The 20,177-nt window shown below is 39.3% G+C and overlaps 1 protein-coding gene across 1 annotated transcript in view; it reads left to right on the top strand.

Moving 5' to 3' along the window:
• The first annotated feature begins 1,015 nt into the window (after window positions 1-1,015).
• The window catches only part of LARP4 (La ribonucleoprotein 4), a 447,695-nt gene continuing 428,533 nt past the window's right edge, over window positions 1,016-20,177 (top strand). The window contains exons 1-2 of the mRNA XM_053705530.1: window positions 1,016-1,213; window positions 18,589-18,730. Coding sequence (XP_053561505.1) covers window positions 1,196-1,213; window positions 18,589-18,730 — 160 coding nt within the window. The 5' untranslated portion in view covers window positions 1,016-1,195. The remainder of the gene's footprint in view (window positions 1,214-18,588; window positions 18,731-20,177) is intronic.

Genomic DNA, 20,177 nt, shown 5'->3' with positions numbered 1-20,177 from the left:
GTTGATTAAAGGAACAGTCTACTTGAAAATGTTTATTGTTTAAAAAGATAATCCCTTTATTACCCATTCCCCAGTTTTGCATAACCAACACTTTTATATTAATATTCCTTTTACCTATGTAATTACCTTGTTGCTAAGCCTCTGCAAACTGCCCCCTTTATCTAAGTGCTTTTTACAAGCTGGTATTTTAGCCATTTAGTGCTGGTTCATGCATAACCATTATTATAATTCTCCAGGAGAGTGAGCACAATGCTATCTATATGGCACCCATGAACTATCAATGTCTAGCGGTTAAAAGTTAATAACATTCACTGAGATAAGAGGTGGCCAACAGGGGCTTAGAAACAGGCAGAGATTTAGAAGTTATAAAGTATATTAATATAACAATGTTAGTTATGCAAAACTGGGGAATATGTAGTAAAGGTTTTATCTATCTTTTTAAACAATAACAAAGTAGACTGTCCCTTTAGGTATAAAAGTTAATGTTTGTTTTTTTAACATAAATGGAAGGCTAGAAAGAACGCTTCGTAGAGATGAATTTCGTTCATTTTAGAAAAAAAAAATGGAATTGTAGATGATATCGATGTTTCAATCCTTACTGTGCAAACACAAGATTTTATATAAAACTTTCAGAATGTTATATATTACTGTATGGACAGAAAATTGCTACTAACTAAAATTGAATGTGCGATTTGCAAAGCACGAGCAGTAAAGAGACACAGCTCAAGCTACGAAGATGAATTGTACTCTGAGACGTGCAGCTGCTAAGTAGTTACTGCTCCCTGCCCCATCTAACTACACCTGCTGCCCTGCGGTAAAATGGCCGCTCTCCTCATGACCTGGCTTGGGCTTTCTGTGTCGCACGTGTTATCATGGCGCCGTGCAGCGACCCTTAACTCCCGGAACCACTTCGTGTTTGAGTGTGCGCAGCAGCCCTGGGGAGGAGAAGGCGACGGAAAAGGTCGGACTCTGGAGTAACAGCTCGGGGAGGGTCTGGGGGCTTGGCCTGTGTGACAAGCAGTGCAGGCCCCGCTGCTGTCACTCACTCGTCCTTCCTTCTTTGCGGCCTCGGAATATCTCTTGCCTTTCTCCGAGGTCATTTCCCTTAATTCCCCTATCCTCTCTTTTTTATTTTCTGATTTCTTCTCAGAATAGCCGACTCGCACTGCCGGGATTATCTGCCTGTCGCGATAGGATGCTCTTATTCGTGGAGGTGAGAGCCGGGTAAAGGAGGGCGGGGAGCGTGTGATCAGGGACAGGAGGCCGCCATGTGACTGAGGCCGGGCTGACACAGCAATCAGCCTGTTAACCCTGCACGGCCTTGGCGCAGATTGGAGCGTTATGGCGTTGACCTCAGCACTTGTGCGGGATAATTAATGGTGCGTATTGGTGGCCTGGTGGATATGGGGGACGGGAAGACATCTTAGTGACCTTTTGTCAAAGCTGCAATATGCAGGTTGAAGGTTACCACATATGGACTCGTGCAGTTTAGTGTCGCAGGTCATTACTTTGTGACAGTCTAGGGATGTGTTTAATAACCCTTCGTGTAGCCATTCATTTAACACCTTGGTTGTCGAAATGGTTGTAACTTGTAGCTCATGTTGTATTAATGTGTTCAAGCTCTGTTTGGCAGCCAAGTGGTTTACAAGAAAGGCTATTTTCCTCCTGTAATCACATGCATGTTTTTTGCACACTTGTTAACCTTAATAGGAAATGGCACCTTTTACACAAACCCCCTGACAGAAGAGCTTTTTCTCCGTTTTACATGTGATATGTTCGAGTTAGAAACCAGATATGTCCGTTCTGTCGTACAGCTGTGAGCACATGTTAATTGCACATATGTTGAAATGCAAAATGCCTGACGCTGGGGATGTCAACCGGGCCTGGTTCCTGTTGCTAGGTTAGCTTTATCGTAGTGTGTACAAAATCTCCCTTACTGGTCTAGTCAGGTTTTTGTGGTTCGAATAATTCACCCTTTCAGTAAATAGCTGAATAAATATTTTGTTAACTATACAAAAGTAAACCAATAAGATACAGCAAGACAGGTCTGAAATGTTTTGGTGAAACACTGTACACAAGATTTTATATAAGGCTTTCAGAATGTTATATATTGCTGTAAGCAAATAAACAAAAGAACACTTGCGATTATAATAGAATAAATTTGTGATATGCAAAGCACAAGCAGTAAAGGGACACAACTGGGGCTATGATGGATTTCACACTGAGACTTGCAGCTGCTAAGTTACCGTTCCTTGCCTCTTCTAACTACACCCAGATACTTCTGTTGTTTCTTCATGTTGCTAGTGCCTTATGTTAACAGCACTAGTGTTTTGTCCAGAGTATGTGTGTGCTTTGACAACAATTGAGTATATATATTAAAAATACACTTTATCTTCTAGAGCATTTTATTATTTCACTGTTGCCTGAACATAACTATGTGTTTAACTCCTGCAAAGTGGTGAAATATATTGTCCACTCAGGACCAACATTGTACTACTGGTCCAGTGTGTAATATTGTTGTTGAGCCAATCACGAGTGGCATATGTGCATATCCATCAAAGAACCGGCCTTAAAGGGACACTGAACCCAAAATTTTTCTTTTGTGATTCAGATAGAGCATGCAATTTTAAGCAAATTTCTAATTTACTCCTATTATCAATGTTTCTTCTTTCTCTTGCTATCTGTATATGAAAAAGAAGGCATCTAAGTTTTTTTTTCTTGGTTCAGAACTCTGGACAGCAGTGTTTGATTGGTGGATGAATTTATCCATCAATCAGCAAGGACAACCTAGGTTGTTCACCAAAAATAGGCCGGCATCTAAACTTACTTTCTTGCATTTCAAATAAAGATATCAAGAGAATAAAGAACATTTGATAATAGGAGTAAATTAGAAAGTTGCTTAAAATGTCATGCTCTATCTGAATCACAAAAGAAAAAAATTTGGGAACAGTGTCCCTTTAATGGTAAACATTTTTTTTTACATGTTTTAAAATCAGGTCCAGAATCCAAGCAATATTTTAGATGGACTTTAATTTATCACTTCTAATTAGGATACTCTTTTTAATCTAGCTGTGCCATTCTAATGCCACCCACTTCAAATTTTATTATTTATGGTGACCTAACAATGTAAACTGTTCTCCCAACAGCACCCTAGCCATACAGCTTTTTTTTTTTTTAGTTAGAACGCTGATTGGAGAACAGTTCAAACAGTTGGCTCATAAAAAAGTTTTGCATGCCTAGATTAACCCCTTCTTGCCGTTAGGACGTTCCATGCCATCCTAACTGCGCTGTGCTTTAGCGCCGTTGGGGTGACATGGAACATCCTAGCTGTTTGGATGATCTAAAGCCATAGCTGCTTCCTAAATGATTCCATCATAGAAATCACTTGATCCCATGATTTAAATTGTTTATTTGTTTACATTGGTACTTTGTTCCAGTGTAGACAAATAAGTCCCAGACAGGAAGGGGTTAAAAAGTAAGTTACAGCGCATCTTCATTATAAGTGATCAGTTAAAGTCCATGTAAAATATTGCTTAGATTCCGGACCTGAATTTAAAACATGTAAAGTTTACCATCACTTTATCCTCCTATTGCTTCTTTACGTGCTTTTTTTAAATATCTAACAGAGCAGCCAGTTAGGACTTTTTTAAATTATTGTACAAATTCTTCTCTGACTGCAGAATACTTGTCTGGCTCCTAGACTTTAGACAAGATTGTCAGCTGAGCTCCTGACTTGTATGCTAAAACTTTGTTAGAGATTCTCGGTTATGGTGACAGTTCACATTTGTATGTCATGTCACCTTGACTGTATGTCTTTGTAAATTAGGACTGAAGATATTCTGTGCAACTTAAAGGGACATGAAATGCAAATTTCTTCTTTCATGATTTAGAAAGGACATGCAATTTTAAACAACTTTCCAATTTATTTCTATTTTGCTTAATTCTCTTTGTATCCTTTGTTGAAAAGCATATCTAGATAAGCTCAGTAGCTGCTGATTGGTGGCTGCACATAGATGCCTCATGTAATTGGCTCACCCATGTGCATTGCCATTTCCTTAACAAAAGATATCTAAACAATGAAACAAATTAATTATAGAAGTAAATTGGAATGTTGTTAAAAATTGTTGAAGTATGAAATATTTGCTTGTACTATGTAGCAACTATAAGTAAATAGACAAATGCATTTATTTTTTAAAACCTCTTCAGAGAGCAGCAGTTTTGATACTTTGAGCTGTACTGTTAGTACATTTTAAACTTATGACTATACATGGTGATAAACTCATTAAAACATATTCTTTCAGTGTTTTTTTTTTTTTTTTTTTTTTTTTTTTACCAGATATCTACTTTCTGCGTTTAGTTTGGTGGTCACTGGTAGCTAATTACATTTGGCAGCACTGATAGCTCTCTCTACAAGATGGCTTTTGTTTGTTTTAATGCAACTAAGCTCTCACAATAATACCATGTGTTGCTCACTACACGTGACTCCTTCAGGGTTTTGAAAAGGTCAGATGTGTCATCAGAAATCATTACCAATTTAACACAGTTGCTATCTGAATAGTTTTAATCTAAATTTTCAGTGTTAATTTTTTTTTTTTTGCTATGTAATGATATTCAGCATGTCATTCACTTTTACAAGGTTTCATCACTTCCTGGTGCTTCTGTAGCATATCAAGGACACTAAGTGTATGCTTTTGTTTCGGATTAAAATGATGGTGTCTAGCAAGAAGATGAGTTGTTACCCTTATAATAATGAGACCTCTTCCCTTTTTTGTTTTGTTTTATATTGTACTTCTACATGGCTCATAGTAAGCCTACAACTTCTTGCGTGTGCCTTTTCCTCTTGCTAGAGAAGAAAATCTATAGAGGGATATGATTGTTACTGTATTGCTTTGTCATTTTTACCATTTTAACTTTTATATACATTTTAGAAGCTATGTTTTGTCCTCCCCCAACACACACATTGCTTACTACAACTTGTCTACAAAATTACTCATGCTGTTAACACTTTATCTAGTCTACAGGGCAATGGAGGTGTTTCTCAAGCAACATCAAAGAATCTTATCAGCAAAAGGCTTAACCTCGAATTAGGTATGAAGGTTGCCAAAAAAATTTTTTTTTCCCCAATGAGGTAAATTAGTGAAAACCATTTTTTTTTTTTTTTTTCTCTTTAATTGATTATGCTGTGCAAGGCGATATTGATAACTTTTGTAATATAACAAGTATTCCTAATATAACAGCATTTGTGCAAAATTATAATGGACTTAATTCTGTATTCATATTGATTAGACTAAATACAACTGTGTGATAGAAAATTATACAGATGTGTAAATGTATTGGGGTTAGTTATTAAAGGATATAACTGGCTATAAATATTAAAAGGGTGTTGTATTAGTTGGTGAAAAATAAGGCATTATATTGCAAATACAATTTGAAGCATCTATTTACTTTTGAGAGCACATTCTGCTAATGTTGTGGCTTTTTTCTGTTCTACCCTGTTTTGCAGGGTTTTAATTCACATTAATTCATATTTTCCAAGTACAAATCTTTTAATGCATTTTATTATTGCAATCACATCCCTTTTTTAAAGTGTCTAGATGTTTAATTGAAAAACTCACCTAGAGGTTTTTTTTGTGTAGTTCATAGCTAACAATGTCGGTCCTTTCTGAATCCTTGCTAAAATAATTTGGCCACAAATAAATCATACAGGGTTGTAATCAAAAATTTATTAGGAAATCTAAAGCAAATTAACTCTGTATAGATTAGTACAAAAAATGTATGTAGAATTTTCTAATTGTGCTTTTGTTAAAAAAGCTTACTGAACTGGTTGGATTAGTCCCTCCTTCAAGACTCTTATGTGATGTCACTAAAACAGGAAAGGTATTTGATGTACACACTGCTTACAAAGCAATGGTGTCCCTTATGGCAGGGCTTGACAAACCCAGGTTCCAGGGAGCCACTAGTGCCGTTAGAATTAGGCCTTGGATTAGAGTCTCAAGACACCCATTGGGTACCTTTCACTTGCCCTGATCTGCACTTAAAGGGACAGTCTACAATAGAATTTTTATTGTTTTAAGACACATAATCCTGTTTTATTACCCATTCCCCAGTTTTGCATAACCAAGTTATATAAAAACACTTTTTTTTTTTTTTTTTTTTTTTTTTTACCTCTGTGATTACCTTGTATCGAAGCATCTTCTGACAGCCCCCTGATCACATGACTTTGTATTTATTATCTATTGACTTGCATTTAGTGTTGTGCTAACTCTTGAATAACTCCCTGTGCCTGAACACAGTTATCTATATGGTCCACATGAACTAACACTCTCTTGTTGTGAAAATCAATTAAAAAAGCATTTGATAAGAGGCAGCCATCAAGGAATTAGAAATTAGCATATAAACTTACCTAGTTTTAGTTTCAACTAAGAATACAAAGAGAACAAAGCATATTTGATGATAAAAGTAAATTGGAAAGTTGATTAAAATTACAAGTCCTATCTGAATAATGAAAGTTTAATTTTGACTAGACTGTCCCTTTTTAAATGTTTTTAGCTTGGTGAGGATGGATCCTTTCTAGGCCTCGCAGCTGTGAAATACAAATCCATATTGTGTGTGTATATAATTATACACACAATTGTGGCATTATAAAATAGTCGGGGGGGGGGGGGGTGCAATGTAATACTTTCTAATAACTTTTATTCTGCTATGAAAAGTACAAATTAATTGCATTATTCAATCTAAATGTATTTAATGATTTACATCATTGGGGGTGCACCCATTGAGGGGGGCTCCTTTGGCAAATCTACTGAATCAAAGTAGACCTAAAAAGAAAGCTATTGTGAAAAAAAAAATCTACAAACCTGCTTGTTTTCTTGCACAATGAGCGCTTGGATAATGGATATTCTCTGTGTAGCCACTTCCCTTAGGGCGATAAGAGAGCTGTTAGCAACTTTAGGCTGCATTCTGCCTGTTCTGAGCATAGGCAAATCTGACTAATTTATTCACTTAATAGTAAACCAGATCATGTTACTCAAGACATTTTGACATCAAGCTATATAAACCTTTTTGTAGAGACCACAACCTCCTTGTACAGTTGTGACATTAAGTAATGGACACTGCACAAATTAAGTTTTAAAAAAATAAAAGCGAAATCCATTTAAAATGATGGATAAAAATACATATTGCAATGATTTATATTAAGGGGACTTTGCGGTAAAAATTGAAATGCACATAGATGAATTACATCTTTGAATAGAAACATTTGCAATATAAATGTATTGGCAAACATGTTTTGAGTAAAAGTTATCACTGTTTTAGTGTAAACTTTTTTCTCTGCATGTGAAGTATAGCAAGATAATCTCAGTGCACCCGCATTTGAAATACTGCAGTTGTTCAGAGCGCCAGTGGGCTTGTGTCATGTCAGCAATTAACAAATTGAGTCATTACCAGATGAAACAAGCACCTTAGGCTCACTGAGCAAATGCTGTGTTAAAAATACTGGCGCATGGTGCATACTTAAATACACTTTTGAAACTTGTCTGAGGACGGGCTACGGCCCGAAAACGTTAACTTATGTACTAATTTGTGAGTGAGTGCTTGCTTATTTGGGATTGTATACTATTTGTTGGCAACAGCACCCTGGGAGTTGGCATATTATAAGCTGTGTGAACAGCGAAACTTTGGCGTAAAGGGAACCTGCTGAAAAGCAGACTGAAGTAAAAAGGTGTGTCATTGTGTACTTAATTTGCATATCTTACCCAGAATCCTTTGCTGCATTGGAAACAATGTAATTCAGAGGTTTTCTGTGGGAAAACAAGCCTCTGGGCCTGTCTAGATTTGTTAATGAACTACACAATGAGTTATTTTTTTATATATATTATATTATATTATAAAGAATTTATCATTTCTTGGCCATTTTTCAGAGAATATGAATAACACAAAAACTTTTCTTTCACTCATGGTTAGTGTTTCGCTGAAGCCATTTATTATCAATCAACTGTGTTTACTCTTTTTAAATCATGACAACAGAAACTACCCAAATGACCCTGATCAAAAGTTTACATACCCCAGTTCTTAATACCGTTTATTGCCCCCTTTAACATCAATGACAGCTTGAAGTCTTTTGTGGTATTTGTGGATGAGGCTCTTTATCTTCTCAGATGGTAAAGCTGGCCATTCTTCCTGGCAAAAAGCCTCCAGTTCCTGTAAATTCTTGGGCTGTCTTGCATGAACTGCACGTTTGCGCTCTCTCCAGAGTGGCTCAATAATATTGAGGTCAGGAGACTGAGATCGCCACTCCAGAACCTTCACTTTATTCTGCTGTAGCCAATGACAGGTCGATTTAGCCTTCTGTTTAGGATCATTGTCATGTTGGAATGTCCAAGTATATCAAATGCGCAGCTTCTGGGCTGATGAATGCAAATTTTCCTCCAGTATTTTTTGATAACATATTGCATTCATCTTGCCATCAATTCTGACCAAATTTCCTGTGCCTTTTGTAGCTCACACATCCCCGAAACATCAGGGATCCACTTCCGTGTTTCATAGTAGGAATGGTGAACCTTTCATCATAGGCTTTGTTGACTCCTCTCCAAATGTAGCATTTATGGTTGTTGCCAAAAAGCTAAATTTTGGTCTCATCACTCCAAATGACTTTGTGCCAGAAGGTTTGAGGCTTGTCTCTGTGCTGTTTGGCGTATTGTAAGCGGGATACTTGGTGGCATTAATTACTTTCTTCTGGCGACTCGACCATGCAGCCCATCTTTCTTCAAGTGCCTCCTTATTGTGCATCTTGAAACAGCCACACGTTTTCAGAGAGTCCTGTTTTTCACCTGAAGTTACAATTTTCCTGGCAGTTGTGGCTGAAATTTTAGTTGGTCTACCTGACCGTGGTTTGGTTTCAACAGAACCCCTAATTTTCCACTTCATGATTAGAGTTTGAACACTGCTGATTGGCATTCTCAATTCCTTGGGTATCTCTTTATATCCCTTTCTTGTTTTATACAGTTCAACTACCTTTTCCCGCAGATCCTTTGACAATTCTTTTGCTTTCCCCATGACTCAGAATCCAGAAACAACAGTGCAGCACTGGATGAAAGATACAAACTCATTGACCTTTTATACACACACATACTACAGATCACAGGTGAGAATGGTTACCTTTAATAGCCATTCAAACCCTTTTGCGTCAACTTGTGTGCATGTTATCAGGCCAAAATCACCAGGGTATGTAAACTTTTGATCAGGGTCATTTGAGTAGTTTCTGTTGTCATTATGATTTAAAAAGAGAAAACGCAGTTGATTGATAATAAATGGCTTCAGCCAAACACTAACCATGAGTGAAAGAAAAGTTTGTGTGTTATCATTCATATTCTCTGAAAAATGGCCAAGAAATCTTAAATTCTGCCAGGGTATGTAAACTTATGAGCACAACTGTGTGTGTGTATATGTATATGTGTGTGTGTATGTATATATATATATATATGTATATATATATATATGTATATATATATATATATATCACTTTTTTTCTACATTAAATAATTTAAAACAGTCTTGACAAATTCAAATGGCATTTGGCAGTTTTGTAGCTATCCTGCAAATTTTGTTGAGCCCTGCCTTAGGGCCACAGTTAGGGTGGTATTTGATCTCATTGAGGAATAATGCTATTTGCTGTATCCAATTCGTTAACTTTCTCAAACAGGGAGTAGCAGCCATGTTTGTTTTGAGTTTGGTGTTTTGGATAAGTGTATTGAACGTGTTTGAAAGGAAAGAATATTTGTGCTAGAAATTAACCCTAGTGAAAATACCTCTCTTTACTGATCTTTGTCAATTAGGTTTTTACATTATGATACAGTTGTGTACATTATTATGCTGTATGTTACCTTATTCATTGCTGGATGATCTCAATACTTTTAAGTGCTGCAACAATTAAAGGGACAGTATACACCAATTTCTATATAACTGCATGTAATAGACACTACTATAAAGAAGAATATGCACAGATACAGATCTTAAAATCAAGTATAAAACCTTTTTAAAATTTACTTAGAAGCTCCAAGTTTAGCACTGTTGATGAGATTAGCTGGAACGGGGCGAAAAGAGGGTGAAAGGGACTGGGTGCAGACACTCTTTACCCCTTTTCCTGCATATGAAAAGAAAGATAAGACAAACAGGAGCCAGCAGTGGTCTAAAAACACCTGTATACATCTGACACTTTGGGTCTTGGTCTGAAAACCAGCACAATGTTATTAAAAAAATATATGCAAAACTATACATTGTTACAAAAACCCTCCCCAGAGGGGCTATATAAATGGATCTAGAAAACATTTATGCAAAGAAAAATCTAGTGTACAATGTTCCTTTTTAAAGTAATATAAAAAATGTATCCATATTACAACAGACGCATTTACAATTACATGGAACAAAACACTAAAATGTGATGTGTGACTAGCACTTCTGATTGGATTAGTGGCAATTTCCTCTTGGGACCTGCACTGCTCTGGGGGTCCCAAGGGGCACTTTACATACAGTATCTCACAAAAGTGATTACACCCCTCACATTTTTGTAAATATCTTATTATATCTTTTCATGTGACAACACTGAAGAAATGACACTTTGCCTCAATGTAAAGTAGGGAGTGTAAAGCCTGTTTAACAGTGTAAATGTACTGTCCACTCAAAATAACAACACACAGCCATTAATGTCTAAACCGTTGGCAGCAAAAGTGAGTACACCCCTAAGTGGAAATGTCCAAATTGGGCCCAATTAGCCATTTTTCCCTCCCTGGTGTCATGTGACTCGTTAGTGTTACAAGGTCTTGGGTGTGAATGGGGAGCAGGTGCGATAAACTTGGAGGTATAGCTCTCACACTCTTACTGGTCAATGGAAGTTCATCATGCCACCTCATGGCAAAGAACTCTGAGGATCTGAGAAAATGAATTGTTGCTCTACATAAAGATGGCCTAGGCTATAAGAAGATTGCCAAGACGCCATGGTTGACCAAAGAAGTTGAGTGCACGTGCTCCGCGTCATATCCAGAGGTTGTCTTTGTGAAATAGATGTTTGAGTGCTGCCAGCATTGCTGCAGAGGTTAAAGGGGTATGGGGTCAGCCTGTCAGTGCTCAGACCATACGCCACACACTGCATCAAATTGGTCTGCATGGCTGTCATCCCAGAAGGAAGCCTCTTCTAAAGATTATGCACAAGAAAGCCTGCAAACAGTTTGCTGAAGACAAGCAGACTAAGGACATGGATTACTGGAACCATGTCCGATGAGACCAAGAAACTTATTTGGTTCAGATGGTGACAAGTGTGTCTTGCCTACAGTCAAGCATGGTAGTGGGAGGGTCATGGTCTGGGCCTGCACGAGTGCTGCTGGCACTGGGGAGCTACAGTTCATTAAAGGGACACTGAACCCAAATTTTTTCTTTTGTGATTCAGATAGAGCATGCAATTTTAAGCAACGTTTTAATATACTCCTATTCCCTAAGGCAGATCATAGAGTGATCTGAGATGTCATCGCAGAAAATGCAGCATGTCTGCAGAAAGAACAGGAACTCTTAGCACTTTAACTTTTCAGCCCTGCTCCACATTAGGCTGTTCTTTTTAAACAGAGCTGTTCTCTGGCTGCATTGTATAAGTTTTCCTTAACACAGTGCATCTAGAGCAAAGTGCCGTTTGAAGACAAGAGTCAAATATGCAGTAGTGCTGCAAAGCAGCAGTGCATTGATTGTTGTCTGGCTCTGAGATTTTTGCAAACTCGTTCCCTAGCTTTTCACAGTCTGCAAAGCTGTTTTTCTCTGAATGTAAGATGTTCGTATGAGCAATGCACCTTTTTTATTACTTCATTTCTATGTTAGACTAAGAGAAAAGGAAACAAATTAATTCAAGAGACATTTTACTATTACTTTTTTTGCCTGCAGCTAATTTGCAATGCAATTTTCAACTACTGCACTAGATTATAAAACTTTAAATATTGCTTTATTCTCCAGTTAACCAACACATTGCAATTGATCTGGTGCTTTAGTGTAACTGACACATTTACAATTTTATTTCATTTAAAAATGACCTGCAGAAAAATTTTCACTAAAAAATATCTAATCGCAGAAAGTGAAAAAAAGTTCCGTCTCTGGGCTCCTATTATCACATTTTCTTCATTCTCTTGGTATCTTTATTTGAAATGCAAAAATGTAAGTTTAGGGGGGCGGAGCTAACCGCAGAGCTAGACAGTCGCAAGAGTTTTGAGCTCCGGGGATTTCTCCCATATAAATCAAAATTTTTTTCCTATATACTGCAATGGTATGTACTCAACTGCCTGTGCTAACTCAAAGGAGCATACTGAACAATATTTGGTGACTATAGAGAATTTCAGCAACCACATACGGGGTAATTGGGCCTGAGGAATCAGGCCCTCAGTCGCATCATTTACACTACCCAAGATGGAGGCGGACTACAAGATCATACAAAAACTCATGCTAGATTTTGAGCTACGGATATGTAGCAGATTTGACCACCTCCTATCATTAATGGAGAGCGTACATTTGCGGGCTGATCCTTCTATACCAGCAATGACAAAGGCGACAGAACCAGCAGCTCAGGGGGGTGGCTCTCGAGTTGCCCTTAAGAGACTATGGAGGCCTGTATTGGTCCCGGAATGGAGAGATGAGGTCAGCTTGCTGGGGGCGGCTGATGGCAGCTTCCGTGATCGCAGGGAGAGCTCTGCAGCGACGAAGATGGGACAGACGGGTACTGTGCCTGAGAGCCGCACTGAAGAAGTCCTTATGTGCCGGGCTGACTTAAACAGGGGTAGGAACTTTTACAACTTACCTTTGAGGCGGCCTGGTCTGACGGAGCTGATCGCCAATTACTGGACGCACCGAGCTATGTGCCATCACTCCCCTTGGGCTTTCCGGGCTGTTTGGTCCCGTATTGAGGCTGATGGGTTTGCCCGCATGCAGGTCGGGTAAGCAGTCCCCATAAACAGCAGCTACGAGCGTCGGAGCAGTAATACAGACACTGTGAGAGACGATGCACTTGCGCTTCTTCTTCTCAGAGGCTCCCTCTTTACCATGGATTAAAGCCCATAGTATATATGAAGACAGAATGTCGGATCCCTAATTGAGGACTGCCTTGAACTCCTATATATCCTCTGACTGTCTGTAAAGCTCACACTCCTGTACACTGCTTATTTCTCTGTTTCAGGCTACCATCCCATGTAGGGGGTTATTAATACTTGTATTTAGCTGAGATAATGTATGGACCACTGTATGTTTACCACAATCAGTACTCCCAGCCTCAAACTACTTGTATGCAAACTTATGTTCAGCTTAGGTCTATAGAATTGATATATTTATGTGCCCTGCCTTGTATTTAAGTGGCTATCATGAATGATATGTCAGAGTGTTACCTAATGATATATAGTTAGACCTTTGGGTGACAAGCCCTTTATTTAGACTGTCACATTCAGCTAACACCCTAGGAAATTACACCATATAAATAGGCATAAACTAGATTACATGCCCCTAGCGTCTTCCTTATGAGAAACTCTGGAACATGTTAACTGGGGCCCACACAGGTATAAATGTTTAGTAACAATGTTCTATGGATAGTCAGGGTGATAACCTACATACTCTAGCATTCTACTGTCAGGTATGATTAACCTAGAGCTCTTGTCTGAAATGTATATTTTATTCTGGACTGTCCATATGCTTAGTTGTCCCTTTTCAGCTAGTCATGATGTTTCGTTGTTCTCTCAATATCTTTGGGCACTATGGTAGAAGTGTGAGTTAATAATAGTAAGATTTGCTATTTTTGGCCTCTCCTCCGCCCTCCCCTCCTCCCTCCCTCCCCTTCTCCCCTTCCCCCTTCCCTTTCCCCCTCCCCCCTGCCTCCCTTCCTCCCTTCCCTCCCTTCCCCTCCTCCCACTCTCCCTCCTCCCACCCTACCTCCCTTCCCCCCCTCCCCCCCCTCTCCTCTCCCTCCTCATTTCTGTGCGGTTAGTGATGACTCCCTTTCTCTCTCCACACTTTTTGGCAGAGTTTAGTAGTCTCTGCCCTACCTGTTGAGCCATGACTAAGTTTTTATTCCCCTGCACCATTGTAGAATGGCTCACGGGGGTTCAACACTGGATCATTGATTTTACAGTGATTTCCTGTTTCCTGAAGTTTACTTAAGATAGTGGTTTTGAGATTGCCTATGTTCTAATGGAGGCTCAGTACTAACGATTATTGGACTAAAATAACAACCAAAAGAGGTTATATTCCATGTTTTCACAAATGTTGTTCTGTACAGAGTCATCCTGATGCCTTTATTATGCTTTACTATTTTTGATGTTGTGTATACACTTTACAATCTGTGTTTATCCCACATAAGTTGAATTTGCAATCTTTAGCATTATCTATGTTGCCATGTCCTCAAGTGTTTTTGTTTTACTTTTGGTCCCACGACTGGACCTGCTTGTCTGAGGAACTCGCAAAACCTATAAGATTTAAAAAATGAGGTGCCCTTCGTGTAATGTCATGCCAGTACCATATAAGTTGTACAATGTATTCTGTAGATGAGACTGTTGCCAATGTATTATTTCAACCTCAATAAAAAAACTATTTAAAATAAAAAATGTAAGTTTAGATGCCGGCCCATTTTTGGTGAACAACCTGGGTTGTCCTTGCTGATTGGTGGATAAGTTCGTTCATCAAGTTCTGAACAAAAAAAAAAAACTTAGATGCCTTTTTCAAATAAAGATAGCAAGAGAACGAAGAAATTGATAATAGGAGTAAATTAGAGCAGTGTTTTTCAACCAGTGTGACATATTTTTTAAACTTTGCTTGTTTTTTACTCCCAGTGCAGGGGTAGTTTGTAGGAGGCATGGCATAACAGCACAATACATACAGTATGTGTGTGTTTGTGTGTGTGTATGTATATATATATATATATATATATATATACTGTATTAGGCTACAATGTGTGTTTTTTTTAAATTTTGGGATGGTGGTGTGCCACAGGATTTTTTAATGTAAAAAAGTGTGCCACGGCAAAAAAAAGGTTAAAAATCACTGAATTAGAGCATGCAATTTTAAGCAACTTTCTATCTGAATCGGGAAAGAAAAAAATTGGGTTCAGTGTCCCTTTTAAGGGAACCATGAATGCCAACATGTACTGTGACATACTGAAGCACAACATGATCCTCTTCCTTCGGAGACTGGGCCGCAGGGCAGTATTTCAACATAATGACCCCAAACACACCTCCAAGATGACCACTGCCTTGCTAAAGAAGCTGAGGGTAAAGGTGATGGACTGGCCAAGCATATCTCCAGACCTAAACCCTACTGAGCATCTGTGGGGCATCCTCAAACGGAAGGTGGGGGAGTGCAAGGTCTTTAACATCCACCAGCTCTGTGATGTCGTCATGGAGGAGTGGCAACCTGTGAAGCTCTGGTGAACTCCATGCCCAGAGGGTTAAGTACTGGAATATAATGGTGGCCACACAAAAAATTGGCAATTTGGACATTTCCACTTAGGGGTGTACTCACTTTTGTTGCCAACGGTTTACATTGATGGCTGTGTGCTCAGTTATTTTGAGGGGACAGCAAATTTACACTGTTATACAGGCTGTACACTCGCTACTTTACATTGAGGCAAAGTGTCATTTCTTCAGTGTTGTCACATGAAAAGATATAATAAAATATTTACAAACATGTGAGGGGTGTAATCATTTTTCTGAGATAATATGTATATTCCTCTCTCCTCTCCTCCTTTTTTTTTATTGGACTAACTATACATTCCTTTCTTTTTCAAGTGTGAAGCAATACTGACCTATTTAATGAAATTTACAGATTATCTATTATAATCTGGCCATGGGTACAAAGATAAAAGTACAACGGAGAAACGATACAATAAAAGACAACATTTTACAGAACAATACAGGGGGAATTGAGGGACCTATTCCTGTGGGAATTTACAATCTAGATGGGTAGGAGGATGGGAAACAGGAGGTGGATACTGCATAGGTGAGTGATATTGGTAAGGAGATAGATGAGGGAAACTGTTAGGTAAGTGTAATTCATTTGTTACTGAGTCGGGTGATAAGCTTCCCTGAACAAAAAGGTCTTTAGGGAGCGTTTAAAGAAGGACAGGTTAGGGGAAAGTCAGACAGCTCGAGGAAGCGCGTTCCAGAGGGTTGGTGCCGCACAAGAGAAGTCCTGTAGTCTAACATGGGAGGAGGTGATGGTAGATGATGCAAGGCGCAGGTCATTGTTGAATCTTAGGGGGCAGGCTGGAGTATATTTGAGTGAGGACAGGTAGGATGGGGCAGCATTGGTGAGGGCTTTGTAGGTCAGGGAGAAAATTTTGAATTTAACTCTGCTGTGAATGGGGAGCCAGTGAAGGGACTCGCAGAGAGTTGCAGCAGATACAGAGCGTCGGGAGAAGTGGATTAGCCTGGCAGAGGCATTTAAGCTGGATTGTAGAGGAGAGGGAAGGAGGCCAGTTAGTAAGTTATTACAGTAGTCAAGTCGGAAATTACCAGGGAGTGGATTAGCTGTTTAGTAGTTTCAGCGCTCAGAAAGGGACGAATTTTGGAGATGGTGGTTGTGGCAGGATGAAGAGAGCAATTGGATGTGGGGAATGAAGGACAGATTTGAGTCAAGTGTGACTCCAAGGCAGCGGACTTGGGGTGATGGGGAGATAGTGGTGCCACCAATTAGAAACTGGAGTAGAGTTGAAGGGGGGGGGGGGGTTAAGTAGTTCAGTCTTGGACATGTTTATTTTTAGGTGGTGAGAGGCCATCCAGGAGGAAATGCCAAAAAGGCTGTCGCTGATGTGAGAATTGACAGAAGGAGAGAGTGCAGGGGTGTATAGGTAAATCTGGGTATCGTCAGCATAGAGGTGATAGTTGATGCCATAGCTCTTGATAAGTTTACCCAGTGAAGAAGTGTAAAGAGAGAAGAGTAGAGGACCCAGGACAGAGCCTTGAGGTACTCCAACAGACATGGGCAATAGAGAGGAGTCGTCGCCAGCAAAAGAGACGGAACTGTTAAAGAGATGAATGAATCCAGGAGAGGGCAGTGTCACAGAGCCCAAGAGAGCTGAGTGTCCGTAGGGGGAGGGGATGATCAAGTGTCAAAGGCAGCAGAGAGGTCAAGTAAGATGAGTACAGAGTAGCAGCCATGGTTTTTAGCAGTCTCAGTTGAGTGTTTGGGATGGAAGTATACTTTTTTGCAAACTCTGTGGAGTTATTTACATGCAGTTACTCAGTCATAAGACAAATGGTTGTAATAGCTTCTATAAGATCCCCTTTGTTCAGAAAGACGTTGGGTTTTGGCAATTAGAGGGCTGCTAACTGCAGCTGCGCTGCACACGCCTGAAATTCCCGACAATGAAGGGATTAATTGGCTTGTAAGGTTAATATTTGCTTTAGTGTAGGGATTACCCTGACACCTCCCAAACACCTATCTTCCACGTCAGTGTTGGATGTAGGTACTACCTCAACGCAGTACGCTGATCAAAGTACTGTGTAACGTAGTACCTACGTCAATTGGCGCAAATTTAATGTCCCTTTTAATTCTGTTAAATTTTTTTAGCTTTAATATTTCTGTAAAATTAAAGAGATTGTGTAATGACTTGTCCCCCCCCTTTCTTATGTTGGGGGTGTGGGTTGTTGCTAGATGACTTGTAACAGGTTTTACACCAGAAATCAGCTGAAATAATGATTGGTTAAATAAAAAGAGAGAAGCGCTCAACCTGGGAACAAACAATTCTGATCCTGACTTCACAGTACAGTCCAGCCCCGAAATACCAGGCAATCCCTCTTAATTTATGCAAATTATGACACTTAGGGAAGTCTCCCTAAGTGTGATGCGGGAATCCAGACGTGGACCTGTTGCTCAGTGTGCCTAGAGGGATATGGCTGCACCTTACTGACGAGGCCCACAATAGACCAATATGTACGTCTGGGGTTTTGCTGTTTCTCTCGTTCAGAGAGGGATTGCCTGGTATTTCGGGGCTGGACCTCACTGTGATGTCAGAATCAGACTGATATGCTTCAGGAAAGTTCTTCTCTGTGAAAGGCACATGTTGAGCAAAAAAAGGCTGCTTCTTTGGGTGGCAACTAGCCATAGAACAAGCTATTATTCGTTCTAAGATTGAGCGCTTCTCTCTTTATTTATGGAAATGATTGGTGTCTGCAATTTTTTTCTAGTATTCCTTGATTTAAAACTATCCACAGGCAGGAAAAAGAAATCTACTCCTCTACAATGTAGGAACAGAGAAATAATCTTTCAATGTTATCCAATAGAGCAGATTACGAACGTGTTTCTCTTTTGCCATTTTTTTTTAGAAATATTTCAAATGGTTTAATGAGAATATCTAATGTTTAAAAATGAAATAAAAATAAATAAAAATTCTTTGGTAGATTGCAATACAAAACCTTTATTTAGTCAGACATTCTAGATACATTTCCGAACTCTTAAAGTATGTTTTGAACTTTACTTTTGTATAAGTATCATGGGAGAAACCAGTTTAACAGTTCTAAGAAGCCCTGTAATTACTACAACCTAGATCATTACTAATTTAATATTATTTTTTTTCCTTAGGTTGCATCTAAAGGTGCTGGTTTGAACCCAAATGCAAAAGTATGGCAGGAAATTCCACAAGAAAGCACTGAAGTAAATTCCACTTCGAATGGCTTTGATGATTCTTGGGAAGAAGCAGCAGCCACAACAGCTCCTGTAGAAGGTAAGCCTGAACATTTGACTCACACATTAAACACATTTTTATATATAACTTCTGTTGTGGAAAACAGGGAGAGAGACCTTTTATCTGGGATTTAATACTTATTTTATCAAATTTATGAGACTTGATTAGATGTAAAGTAGACAAGTGAACAGTCACTGCAGAACAAAGTTAAAGGGACATAATGCAAAACTGGCATGCTCTAATTATTAGCATTTATTTGTATAGCGCCACCAAATTCCGTAGCGCTGGGTACAATGATAGGGGTATACAATGACAACATTTTGATAAAAATACAAAACCTAAAACTAAACAAATCTTGTACAGGAGGAAGAGGGCCCTGCTCCGGAGAGCTCAGAGTCTACAGGTTTAGGGTGCAGAGACATAAGGTTGGGGTAGCTTGTTACATCAGTTGTAGTTGCCGTAGTTAGTCAGGCAGTTCATGTATTAGTTTGGTTCGGATGAGGGATGGAGGAGATATGGTACGCCTCTCTGAATAGGTGGGTTTTCAAAGAGCGTCTGAAGCTATACAAGGTTGGAGACAGTCTTATGGAGCGGGGTAGAGAGTTCCAGAGGACAGGAGCAGGCACGTGCGAAGTCTTGGAGGCGGGAGTGAGACGTAGCGATAACAGGAGTGGAGAGACGTAGGTCAGAGGTTGATCGAAGAGGACGGGATGGGGATTATTTCACGATAAGAGAGGAACTATAGTTAAGACTGTTCAACGCTTTGTAAGTTAGGGTTAATACTTTAAACTGTATTCTGGAGTGTATGGGGAGCCAGTGTAGAGACTGGCAGAGCGAAGTCACTCATGTAGATCGGCGACTTAGGTGGATGAGTCTATCTGAAGCATTTATAATAGATTGGAGGGAGGAGAGGCAGTGTTTTGGAAGGCCATTTAGGAGTAGGTTGCAGTAATCAATGCGTGACAAAATGAGGGAATGATTAAGTATTTGTCGTTTTTTGAGTAAGGAAGGGAGGAATTCAGGAAGTGTTTGTAGGTGTGAATGGCAGGATTTGGTAAGTGCTTGTATATGTGGGTTGAATGTGAGCTTTGTCTAGTGTGACCCAAAGACAGCAAACCTGGGGTGAGGTGTTGAGAATAGAGTCTCCAACTGTCAGAGAAATATCAGGTGTTGGATGTCTCGAAGAGGGGAGGAATAAGAAGCAGCTCAGTTTTGGACAGATTGACTTAGAGGTAGTGTGAAAACATCCAAGAGTAAATTGCAGAGAGGTAGTTGGAAATCTGGTTGAGTAAAGAGGGATATCAGGAGAGGAAAGATAGATTTGGGTATCAGCATATAAGTGGTACTGGAATCCAAAGGAGGCTATAAGTTTTCCAAGGGAGGATGTATAGAGAGAGAAAAGCAAGGAACCCAAGACAGAGCCTTGCGGTACTTCAACTGAGAGAAGCATAGGATCGCAAGATATGTTAAAGGAAACTGAAAACGA

The sequence above is a fragment of the Bombina bombina genome, chromosome 3, assembly GCF_027579735.1.
Source record: "Bombina bombina isolate aBomBom1 chromosome 3, aBomBom1.pri, whole genome shotgun sequence".
Taxonomy (NCBI): Eukaryota; Metazoa; Chordata; class Amphibia; order Anura; family Bombinatoridae; genus Bombina; species Bombina bombina.
The sequence above is the reverse complement of the archived record's forward strand: the minus strand, read 5'-3'. Positions and strand labels throughout refer to the sequence as shown.